This window comes from Condylura cristata, unplaced genomic scaffold, assembly GCF_000260355.1.
Source record: "Condylura cristata isolate star-nosed mole 26May11 unplaced genomic scaffold, ConCri1.0 scaffold00017, whole genome shotgun sequence".
NCBI classification, from domain to species: Eukaryota; Metazoa; Chordata; class Mammalia; order Eulipotyphla; family Talpidae; genus Condylura; species Condylura cristata.
Window position 1 is genome coordinate 30,121,294 of NW_004567118.1, and position 13,130 is coordinate 30,134,423.

The 13,130-nt window shown below is 37.3% G+C and overlaps 1 protein-coding gene across 2 annotated transcripts in view; it reads left to right on the forward strand.

Moving 5' to 3' along the window:
- RABEP1 (rabaptin, RAB GTPase binding effector protein 1) overlaps nt 1-13,130 on the forward strand; it is a 95,560-nt gene that overhangs the window by 60,770 nt on the left and 21,660 nt on the right. For both annotated transcript variants that reach the window (XM_012726275.1, XM_004684734.2), the window contains exons 6-8: nt 2,121-2,256; nt 6,238-6,416; nt 8,827-8,958. In XM_012726275.1, the coding sequence (XP_012581729.1) occupies nt 2,121-2,256; nt 6,238-6,416; nt 8,827-8,958 (447 nt within the window). The remainder of the gene's footprint in view (nt 1-2,120; nt 2,257-6,237; nt 6,417-8,826; nt 8,959-13,130) is intronic.

Genomic DNA, 13,130 nt, shown 5'->3' on the forward strand with positions numbered 1-13,130 from the left:
CATGTTTTTCCAGTTGTAAATAAAGCAGCAATAAACATGGGGGTGCAGGTATCTTTTTCAATCAGTGTTTTGTGTCTTTTGGGTAGATGAAGGTACAAAAACTTTTAAGATTTATTTATGCATACAGAACTGGGGTACAGACCAGAAGTATAGGGGTTGAAAGGATTCACCAGTGACAAAGTGGGGAGCAGAACAGGCAGATTGACTGAAATACACTGCTGAGGGGAGCAGCAGATGGGTCAGGAGAGGTCTGCCATGAGAGACACCTCCTTAGACAGGGATTGAACTCATGCTGCAGTGGCTGCAGATAGCTTTATAGTGCTGAGAGTTTTCCCCAAAGAGGGCCCCCAAAACATTTTAAAAATAAATTAATGCTATAAAAGATTGACAAATTTGCCTATATTAGAATATAAAATTTTCATAGAAAAATATAACATAAGTAGATGAAAAGAGAATTGTGAACTATTAGGATATATTATACCTCATACAGACAAAAAATAATGTCTTATGCTAATAACAATTGTCAAGTCCATAAATAATAAATGACCTGCAAGGAAAATTATCTGAATAAACAATTTACAAAAGAAGGAACTACAGTAGTCCAAGAATGAAAAGTTTTCAACCTTACTAGAAATTTCAACCTTACAAACAATTTACAAAAGAAGAAACTATAGTAGTCCAAGAATTTTAAGTCTTGCAAGTACAAATTTGTTGCATTCATCCAATATGCAGTTGTGTGAAACTTTCCTGCTTCAGTTGCTGTTACCAAGTTGGATCTCCAGTTGACTATCTTGGGCTTATCTGGGTATACATGTTGATACCATATAAATCTTTCCATATAAATAGCTTTTGGTGATTTGTTCCCAGCCTCTGTTTATCACTGGTTTTGTTTGATGTCCTTGTGTTTTTTGTTTTTGTTTTAGTGGTGGCTCCATTGTGAAGGCATTGAAATTCAAGGAAATACACACACTGTGCTAGTATACCACTGTCTTCCCAGGGTTCTTAATAGTTTTGGAATATTAGAAATACACTGCTAACTCTAAAGTTTATTCTCCTACCTGATAGAAATAGTGGTTAGATACTGCCATTTTATGTCTGCCATTTTGGTTCTCTTCTACCAACAACATTAATGAATTACCATTCTCTCCAGGTGAAAGGGAAGTGCCTCACAACAGCCAACAATTTATCATGCTTTAGTTAACAGCATTTTGGTTGATGACAGCATACAGTGAAACATTAAATGACAACTTAAGTAATCATACTAACTAGTTCATATTAGCCCTTGATCAGTACTAATGTATTACTAATAGTCTACAGCCTAGCTAACTAAAACAGATTCACTTGCTATTTCAAGTTTGAAAAAGTGGAAAGATGAAATGCATGAAAATGACTTCTAATAACTATTTGAAAAAAAAAAAAAAAAAACTGAGTTAAACAGATGGCCAGAATTTACGATGAACTGTTTATAAGATTGGGTGGAATGATTGATGCTGTATCACTACCTGAGGGGCAAGATTGTGTTTTATTTAACTTACAACTGTGTCATATACTAGATTTTTTTTTTAATATTTGAATATTGTCACCCTTAAATGGAACTACAGCATTTTTTAAAAGGTGTGATAAAAAATGCCTTATGCTTTTCTTCAAGCTTGTGTTCTTTATAGAACGAGACTTGTTATTTTTTCCATCATGAGTTCTGTTTTCCCTCTGTGGCTGTATATCTCTGAAAATGTCTCCTTTTATAAATTTAAGCCACTTGGAATTCTCACCAGAAATCAAAGAAAAGCAAACATGTCATTGTGTGATACCATTTTTGTCTTTGAAAGCAACTACTGTCTTTTAAAAAAGACAGCTTGGTATTACTGATTATGTAATAAAACGAGCACAAGTAAGTATTGCTCTGGGAATACAAATTGGAACTACCTTTCGAAAAGCATGGTACAAACTTATGTATAATGTCAAATATTCACTGTGGTGATAGGATAATGAATAATGCCTACTATTATGTTATTTTTCCAATTTTCTGTAGTATGTATTTTTTTAATTAAAAATTATGAATATTTTGTAACTAAAAATACAGTTGTCGATTTTTAGCTTAATAGAATTCTTTCTTATTTCAGGTTAAAGAACTGAATCATTATTTGGAAGCTGAAAAGTCTTGTAGGACTGATCTAGAGATGTATGTAGCTGTTTTGAATACTCAGAAATCTGTTTTACAGGAAGATGCTGAGAAACTGCGGAAAGAATTGCATGAAGGTAAATATATACTCTGTATATTTTAATTTTAATATTTCAGTCACTGGGAGAGTTATGTAAGTACTTGATATTGATTAGTTACAATACATAATCTTTTTTTAAAAGATTGATTTATTTATGCATATAGGATGTAGGGTACAGGCCACAGATATGAGAAGTAAGAGGATTCACCAGATAATAGGGGGAGGCAGAACAAGCAGATTGACTGAAATATGCTGCTGAGGAGAGCAGTGGGAGGGACAGGAGTGGCCTGCTGCGCCATGTGGGTCATCTCCCTGTCTGGGGATCAGACTACATACAGCTCCATAGTGCAGTGCTGGGCTTTAACCCCTGTACCACCAGGGAGGGCTCAAAAGCAATAAATATTCTAAAAACCAATCCAGCACTCAGTTTAAACTTTGTAGGTGGTTTGAATATTCTCATGAAAAGTCGAGAGTTGTGAGGTATACTCAGATACTTGAATTGTTAATCTCTTCTTGCCTCTAGGTCCAAGTAATAATTTCACAAGACATGCATTCAGAACAAAAAGATAATAGGGCTAGGAATTTCTGCTGCCTCCACCCTGACTTGACTTATTTTGGTGTAGTTGAACATGGCACAGAGGGGCAGACAGTATATTCTGATATCCTTAAGTAACAACCCTGTTTTTAAGAGGGTTGTTTGTTTGTTTTTTTTTAAGTGAATTGTATTACCGAAAAATGTTATAGCTAAAATATTAACTGCAAATTTGATACAATAATAAAAGTACTATTTTATTAGTATATTAAAAAGGGCAGTTCTTACTGTAAATTCGAACTAGTGTTGAGCATAAATGATAATTAAGACCTCTTAGCAACCATACTAAGATGAAAATATGTGACTTCTGTTAGTGATGAAGTCATAGCTGTTGGCTGTACTTAATGTGATTTTTTTACCTCCATTTGATAATGGAAGGAAATGATAAATTTCAATTAAAGTTAGTAAAAATAAAGACCTAACATTTTTCTTCATGTAAATGCGCGGATCCTTGGAAACTTAAGTTTGTTAACAGTTATACTAGTAAAATTTTAACATGAAGACTTAGGACTGTAGTGATAGATCCTACTATGAATACTTTTATCAACTATTGTGGATGATACTTTATAACTTAGGTTTGCCTGAGTTATTTTCCAAATAGTGGAAAGCTGAAATAAGCCTCAGGATTGTTTCATAAAATGTTATGAAAATAACCCAAAGTTTGAGTTTGCCTTTTGTTTTCAGGAAACATTTTCAAAAGTACTGCTACAGTAAAAAACAAAACAAACAAACAAAAAACACATTGAGAAAAAAATAGTCCGTATCTGAAAAAAGTTTTCTATAAAAAAACCCAAAAAGACGGGCCCTCTCTGGTGGCGCAGCGGGTAAGGCACAGCATGAGTTCGATCTCTGCCCTGGAGGTGACCTCTCCTGACTGCCCGCTGCTCCCCTGAGCAGTGTTATTCAGCAGATTTGCTTGTTCTGCTCCCCACTCTGGTGAATCCTCTCACCGCCCCTGCACCTTTGGCCTGTGCCCCAGTTCTGTATGCATAAATAAATAAATCTTAAACAAAACCCAAAAAGACATCCTGAAAGATGTCCAAAAGAAATAGGAAATAAGGCTTAAATTCTTAGAATTTAAGCCCCCAACTCTTAGAATTAGTATAAGACTAAAAAAACTTCCAGTGATAATCTGGAAAAGTATCTGAGGTTTATTAAATTGTTTAATGGGATGGAGTAATTTCAAGGATTAGAAATGTAGTCAGGGTACTCCCTGGTGGCCTTATGTTTAAGGCATAGCACTGTGAGGCTCTCCACAGCCACTACAGCTCGAGTTTGATCCTTAGCCAGGGAGCTGACCCACATGGTTTGGCAGGCCTCTCCTGTCCTGCCCGTTGCTCCTCTCGCTTATTCTGCTTGTTCTGCTCCCTACTCTGTCTCTGGTGAGTCTTCTGACAGCCTGCACCGCTGGCCTGTACCCCAGTTCTTATATGCATAAATAAATAAATCTTTTTTTAAAAAAGGAGGCAGCAGTGCCACATCTGTGCTCCTTATAAGAGATTGCTTTGAATAGTCATTTTCCAGGTAGTCAGAGATGAACATAGCATTCGATGCCATTTGCATATATACAGAAGGGTCAAGAAATTTAAGAAATTAATTTAGTGGAACTAGATGTAAGATGCAATAAGGCAAAATGTAAGATAGGAGAGCAAAGGACCAGATTGTACAGACCTTTTACTATGAACTTTGGATTTTGCCTTTTTTTAAATGGAAGATAGTAATCTGGTTTAATAGCTGTTCATGCAAAAATCTTTGGATATTAGTTTCATTCAAATTTGACATGAATTAGCTACACTGATAGAAATAGAAAAATTAGTATACATCAATAGAAGTGTGTGTGTGTGTGTGTGTGTATGCTATTAACTTCACTCTTCTGTGGGGTAAAATTTTTTAATGTATTTACAGAATTGTGTGCTATCCCTACTAATTTCAGAACATCTTCATTACTTAAAAAGTAAATTCTGTATCCATTACCAGTCACTCCCTATAGGCTCATTTTTTTACAGCTCTTGGCGACACAAGCAATCTTTCTGTCTGTATAGATTTGCATATTCTTGACTTTCACATAGATGAGATTAAATAGTATGCAACATCTTGTGTCTGGCTTATTGGAAAGGTTTGTAATTGACAATGATACTAATTTTGTGTTTCAGAAAGTTCTATTTCACAGCATTGTGGTGGGTAGAATAGAGAGGGCAAAACGAAGTAAGGACAGGAAGAATAATAAAGAGACTGCTGTTGTAGTTTAAGGCATAAGGACTGATCTGAGGCAGAAGTCTGCAATGGCTGTGACACTGCATAGAATGGAGAATTATAGGCCTCTGTCACAGTTGAATGTGTTGGGTGAGGAAAGAGTCAGAGGTATCAGTTGTTTTATATTTCTAACTTGATTGGCTGGATATCAGATGGACACTTTTTTGCGGAGCTGATGACTGAACTGATGCGATAAATCAGAATTTGAACTGACATCCTGAGAATTCAAAACTTAAATGGGCTCATAAAGGTTTTTTGGATAACAGATTTATCAGAATGTATTAAAGACAACTGGAATGGTTACTATACCTTTGACCTTTACAACAACAGTTACCCAAGTATATTCTCTAGAACACTTGTTATAACACTGGATCTATATAATAGGTTTTTTAAAGTGAAGTAAATTTGGGAAATGTATTATATATCACATTCCAAGAGACCATATATATCCCCTAACCTCGAAGAAATCTTTTTTTTCTTTTTTTTACAAGTTTATTTTTACACCATTTTGTACAATTTTTTTTTTCCATCTCAATTGTAGTCCCCACGGGTTTCCCATCACCAAGTCACCCGTGTGCCATCACCATAATCCCATGCACTTCCCTCCCCACTCCACCCCCGCAAAATGTCTCTGGTACATATGGTTGTTCATTATTTTTGTTATTTTCTCGCCTGGTCCATTATACTCCTGCTATGAGTGAAACCATCCGGTATTTTTCTTTCTCTTTCTGGCTTATCTCACTAAGCATGATCTTTTCCAGTTCCATCCAAGTTGCTGCAAAAGACATGTGTTTCTCTTTTTTTGTTGCTGAGTAATATTCCATTGTATATATGTACCACATCTTTTTTATCCAGTCATCTACTTGTGGGCATTTGGGCTGCTTCCATGTTTTTCCAATCCTCGAAGAAATTTTTAAAATGTATGTAATCCAGCATTTCTAAAACTGAATACAGAATACAGAACTGAATACAGAAGAATTTTCCCCCCACATATTCTTAGAAACACACTTTGGGAGACTGCTTAGGGAGATGGTGTAATGTGTAAGAACAACTATCATATACTTCTTGTGAGAGGCAGAATCCTAGACAGTGTTCCGTTGGCCACACCTATGTTAAAGAGGTTGTCTACTATTAAGAAAACTCAGTGTTTTTGATTGGGGGATTCCTCAACAGTTTGCCATCTCTTGGAGCAAGAGCGACAACAGCACAACCAATTAAAACATACATGGCAGAAGGCCAATGACCAGTTTTTGGAATCTCAACGTTTGCTGATGAGGGACATGCAGCGAATGGAGATTGTCCTAACTTCAGAACAACTCCGACAAGTTGAAGAATTGAAGAAGAAAGATCAGGTGAATAGCAGTTTTGTGGAACTGCTTTCTTTGTTAACGATGCACTCCCTATGACTGTTTTAATTTATATAGCAATTATCTTAAGCTGGTACAAGATATATATATATATGCCATTCAAAAAGCATAACTGCATTTGGGGATTTTGTTTTCTAATTTTACAAATGCCCTTATTTGGGGAAAAGAACTGACTTAGAAACTATCATCTTCAAGGCTGCTGAGTTCAACAGAGCATATTTAAAAAAACATAGTTCTGTCCAGTTTTTCTGGGACACCTGAATTGTGTTAATCCATACCAGGTCATTTATGAAGTTGCTCTAAAAGCCTTATTAGATGGTGGTAGGGTGGGATGGAGGGACTGAGTGATATAAAAAGGCAGGTATAGAGTACTGCATACCCAAGACACTATTTTTTCCTTACCTTTAAAAATATTGCTTGAATTACATGCATAACACACAAGTACCATCCTCATTTTAAAATATTTTAAATACAAAATGAAGTAATGATTTACAATATATTAAATTTTTTTCAAACCCACCTTTCCAGAAGTAATTACTTTTGCATTAAAATGTAGTCTTTGGAAGGTAGTCTTCTGGATCATTTCTGTGTGTTTATAAGTACACTTTGAGGTTTTTAAAAATTACACATCTAGTATCATGGTATTAATATTCTGTAACTTAGGGTCCTTATAAGCATTATCTTGGACATATCTTCACACCAGGGAGCTCCTTAACTGGTAGCATGTATGTAGTATAAATTAGTTTAATTCTTTTGTAGTAGGTATCTAGATTGGTCCCCCTCTCTGTCTTGCCTTTTTTTTTTTTTGGTCATTTCAAACATAGTTGCAGCTAATATCCTAGACCACCTTATTCAGTAGGATAACTATGTAGAAGCTACATATTGTAAGAAACATCTAAAAATTACCATATGACTTAGGCTAGATTTTGTTTTTCTGAAGTTTCTTCTATTTAAATTTCTATTTTATATTTAATTCTGACTCATTCATCTATGTGTGGACACACCTGACTTAAGGATTTAGAATTTTAAAGTATAGATCTAATCATGCCCTTCCTGCTGCCCATTAAAGCAATCTATATTCCTATACTAGTCATTTAAAGCCTTTTTTTTTTTTTTAACATTTCCTGAGCTTCTACTATGAGCCAGGATTGTACTAAGACTTTATGTCTAAAACCTTATCTCATGTAGCTCCCAATTCACACAAACAAACAAGCACACTAAACAACAAAACCCTGCAAATGAAATAGGTACTATTGACAAAGCTGAGGCATTTGGCTCAATTTGATTCCAGAGTGTAAGCACTTAGTCACCACCCTGTTCTCCTTTATCCTAATCCATGTAGCTCATGTTCCTGCCTCTTCTCAGTGACTTCCAGCTGTTCAGCACCTCCCATCTTCTGCTCTTCTGTACCTATTTGTTTGTACATCTTTCGTTTCTTCCCAGCATCCTTACTTGTCTCCTCTCACACATCTGGTAAATCCTGCAATATCCAACTGAAGAGTTAGCTTTTTTGAGCTCCCCTTCTTGTTCTATCAGATGAAATCAGTCATTGATTTTTCTCCTAGAACCTGTACATACTTGTGTTGTAATTAAATGCACCATTGTCCCTCCCTCTAGATTGTTTGGGGCATTGAAGATAATCAGCTTTTTTTTTTTGAATTGTTGGATTAACTCCAATGATTATTTTATATAAACTTAGACATGTTTCTAACAGGAATTAAATGTCATAGCTTGTCTTGTTTTGTATGGTAATATAAAAGAGTATTCTATATAAATTTTCTTTTCATTTGAAGAAGAGGGGGTGATTTACTTATTTTTGCTTTGCCTTTCACATCATAGTGTACTTTTCTTGAAAGCTGTTCCCTGATTTCTTTTTTATGCCAGGGTTTATCCTTTGTGCCTATAGCTTTCAAACAACATGTTATGGTCATAGATGTCCTTAGATGTGATTACAAAACAAAATGTCTAGTTTTCTCTCATGAAACTCTTCATTTTTATTTGAGCAGTTAAAGCAGTAATACAATGTATATATAATAAATGAATATACATAATGAATCATTATATATGGCTTACCTGGGTAATTTTATTTATTTTGAAGATTTATTTATGCATATAGAATTGGGGTACAGGTCAGAGTAGTGGGAGGGTGAGAGGTTTTACCAGAGACAGAGCGGGGACAGAACAGGCAGATTGGCTGAAATGCACTGCTGAGGAGAGCAGCTGGTGGGTCAGGAAAGGTCTTGTCTCGTGAAACATGTGGGTCAGTTCCCTGGCTGGGGATTGAACTTGCACTGGAGTGGCTGTGGACAGCCCCATAGTGCCACACATGAACCTGCTGCGTCACCAGGGAGAGCCCGTAATTTTATTTTTATACTTTTTAATTTCTGTCTTTTAGGAGGAAGATGAACACCAAAGACTTAATAAGAGAAAGGATCACAAAAAACTGGATGTTGAAGAAGAAGTAAAAATACCAGTAGTGTGTGCTTTAACTCATGAAGAATCTATAGCCCAGTTGTCAAATGAAGAGGTACAGTGAATCTATAATTAAAATTATTATGTACATGATATTACTATCAGTAATACATTTTGAAACATGTTGCACTTTCTCTCACTGTCTCTGAAATAGACATTCTTTTCCCCAGTGACTGCAAAACAAAACAGAAAATTTTAATATCTGCAAGATTTTTTGATATGAATAATAAATGTTGCCAATGCTTGAGCTTCTCATTTAAAAAGATTATCTGAAGTATTCAAACAATTTCTATAGCGCAAGTTTAATTTTTTATTAACCATTATATGATCTTAAGGTGTGAGAACAGTGGGTGGGTGAAGTTTGAGAGATTCTGATGGAGCATTTCAAGTATTGGGTACACATAGGTTGAAGAGACTTGAAGGCAGAAAGTATAAAGTGGTACTCCTATGACCTCATCTTCTCTTACCCACAATGTGACAAGGGCATCTTCATTACCTTTTCTGTTTTAACCCTGTCCCATTCATAACCTCAAACATATTGTCACATTGAATTTTCTTAAATGTAGTCACAGTCAGACCACACACCCATTTTAAAAACCATCACTGGGCTCTCCCTTGTGGCGCAGGGGGTTAAAGCACAGCACTGAGACAGTAAAGCCACTTCAGCATGACTTCGAACCCCACCTACCCAGAGGTGATCCACATGGTGCTGCAGACCTCTCCTGACCAGCCCTCTGCTCGCCCCAGCAGTGTACTTTGTCAGTCGGCCTGTGCTGTTCCCCTGTCTCCAGTGAATCCTCTCACCACCCCTGTACCTCTGGCCTGTACCCCTTTTCTGTATGCATAAATAAATCTTTAAAAAACAAACAGGGCCCTTCCTGATGGTGCAGCGGGTTAAAGCACAGCACTAAGGAGCTAAAGCCACTTCAACATGAGTTCAACCCCTGTCCTGGAGGTGACCCACATGGTGCAGCAGACCTCTCCTGACCAGCCCTCTGCTCCCCTCAGCAGTATACTTTGTCAGTTGGCCTGGTGTGCTCCGCACTCTGTCTCTGCTGAATCCTCTCACCCCCCTGCACCTCTGGCCTGTATCCCAGTTTTATATGCATAAGTAAGTCTTTAAAAAAAAAAAACACTGCACCATGAAGCTGTTGAAGCCCCTGCAGCACGAGTTTGATCCCCAGCAAAGGGGGTGACCCACATGGCATGGCATACCTCTCCTGACCCACTTGGTTGCTCCCCTGAGCAGTGTATTTCAGCGGATCTGCCTGTTCTCTCCCCCACTCCGGTGAATCCTCTCACTGCCTGCATCTCTGGCCTGTACCCCAGTTCTGCATGCACAAATAGATAAATCTTTATTTTTTATATGTGTGTGTGTGTGTGTGTGTGTGTGTATTTTAAAGATTTTCATTTATTTATGAGGTGTAGGAGTGGTGAGAGGATTCACCAGAGACAGAGTGGGGAGCAGAACAGGCAGATCGAGGAAGTATACTGCTGAGGAGAGCAGTGGGCGAGACAGAAGTCTGTCATACCATGTGGGTCACCTCTGGGGCCAGGGATCCAACTTGCACTGAAGCAGCTGTGGCTGGCTGCATTCCGTTCCCTTCATATGTGCTCTGTTTTTAGGCACAGTGGTTGTCTCCTTGTGCTTCACTTGCCACCTAGCTTATTGTTTCCTTCCCCTGGAACACCCCTCCCTTTGCCTTTCTGAGTATTGAAATCCTTCTATTCATTCTTCAAGACTTGATGATACCTCTCCTCCAATAAAGAAGAGATATAATGCTTCTCTTACTGCCTTTGGGTGAAAACTAGTTCCCTCACTTGGCACATTGGGCCTTCACAGTTGAATGACTCATTAGCCTTCTCAGATATGCCACTGTATCATAGCAAGAGCTTTCTCCTTATTGCCCATGTGCATATTACTATTTGTACTGCCCCTGCTGTTTAGAATTTCTATTTTCCCAGCATGTGATCTGATTTCAGTTAAGCTAGATAGGATCTTTTCTCAAATTCACTGGGATCATGTTCTGTTTAGATTGCAGATTTACTTAGACCCACGTATAATCTACTTCCTGATGACTTATATTTCCCTGTTTTTGGGTTGTCTTAACATTTAAAAACTGCTTTGAAAATTTCCAGTAAAGACAAAGTGTGATGTAATTGTTTTTCTGTATCCTTCGTTTTGGATCATACACTGAGGGTCATTTCACCTGATGATGCTGTGCGTTTTTAAATAGACTTGGCAGGAGAATGTCTTAATTTTGGGGTACTGTCAGACATTATGTAGCTTGTGTAGCATGCAGTACTTTTTAAAAAAAATATGCATACAGAGCTGGGATACAGGTCAGAGGTGCAGGGGTGATGATAAGATTCATCAGACACAGTGGGGAGCAGAACAGGCAGATGGAAAAAGTACACAGCTGAGGGGAGCAGGGGGCAGATCAGGAGAAGTCTGCTGCGCCACGTGGTCACTACTGGGGCCTAGGGTTCGAATTTGCACTGTAGCAGCTGCAGCCTGCTTGCAGTGCTGCGCCTGAACCCGCTGTGCCACCAGGGAGGGCTGTACCATGCAGTTGTATAACCAGGAATGTTTGAAAAAGTTTCAAACTTAAAAAAATATATATTTTAGGGAATTAGGAAAGGGAGATTTGTTGTAATTCAGAATGAAGCATTTTTCTTACTTTTGGTTCTGTCTGAAAAGACATACAGTGTACATGAGTTTTTTTCCTAGTATTTGAAATATCTTTTAGATGTTCAGATCTAGAATTTTGTAATTTGAGTGTTGAATATACTTGTTTTTCAAAGTTATGACAGTTTATTGTAGCGTGTTGGCTTAAAGTTAATATGAGATGCTCTTGACACTTAAATTTCTTGCTAAAAACATTTAACATTTGTAGAACCTTTATCTTCTTCAGCTGGCAGAATATGCTTTTCTCATTACTTAAGTAATATATATTCATTGTAGACAAAGGAAAATAGAGAAAGGTTATAAAATGTAAAATTACTAATAGGTAATTCTGATATCCAGAGATCACCACCACTTAACATTTTGGTTATGTGCCTGTTTTTTCCCTCTTTCTGTTTTTGTTTCCAAAGATAACATTATTATTATTTTAAAGATTTATTTATTTGTGCATACAGAACTGGGGCACAGGCCAGAGGCTCAGGGGCGGTGAAAGGATTCACCAGAGACAGAGTGGGGAGCAGAATAGGCAGATCGACGAAGTACACTGCTGAGGGGAGCAGTGGGTGGGCCAGGAGAGGTCTGCCACGCCATGTGGTTACCTCTGGGGCAGGCGGGGATCGAACTCATGCGGAAGCGGCTCTAGATTCTCAGTGCTGTGTTTTAACCCGCTGCGCCACCAGGGAGGGCCAGATAACATTATTTTTATTTGTAATTTTAAAATATAATTCAGATTGTAACTATGTTTTATGGCTATATTTTCCCACCTAAGTTTAAAAGTTTTGGCAAAAACACATTCCCTAAAAATGATACTTCATAGGTTAGTTCTCTTTAATTGATTTGTGTCCAGGTTTAACTTGTAAAAGTGGTTAAGTGATAACATGGAGAGGTCAATGCCATTGAATGAAAAGTGTGACGTTAGTCACAGTTCACCTAAAAGTGAGAGGCATGTAGAGCCACATGAAAAAGCACCAGAGTTGGTCATGAGGCAAAAGCAAGAGCAAGAAGAAAGCATGAACCCAGCTGTTACTGGAATTTTGAGGGAAAAACACAAACAGGGCAGAATAAACAGCATAGGCAAGACTATTTTGAATAGTCCCATGGTGCTTCAGGGCATAGAGTCTATCTTTAGTTTCTTAGTACCTGATCCTGGGTTGTTACAGGTTAGGGGAAATACTGGCTTGGCGTTTAAGAGTTATCTAAAGGAGTTGGATGGATGAGGCTCATGGAATCAGTATTGATCGACTATTTTATTAGAAAGGCATGTTCATAGACACACTGCTTATTATTTGTAGGAGTTAGCTACCTTGGGAGGGGCAGTCTCTCCCCAGTCAGCAAGGCTCCTCAGTAGTCATAAACGTCATTAAATATAATGACTTAAAAACATAATTAACATGCTAATTAGTTAGGTAGCTTTCTTTTTCTTTTTTTATTAGTATAATGCTTAATGTACAATTCTTCCTTAAAATCATTAGAGAATAATTTGATTGTGTATTTTGTATACGTTTTTATGAACCTAAGGCCATAAACATTTTTATGGTATT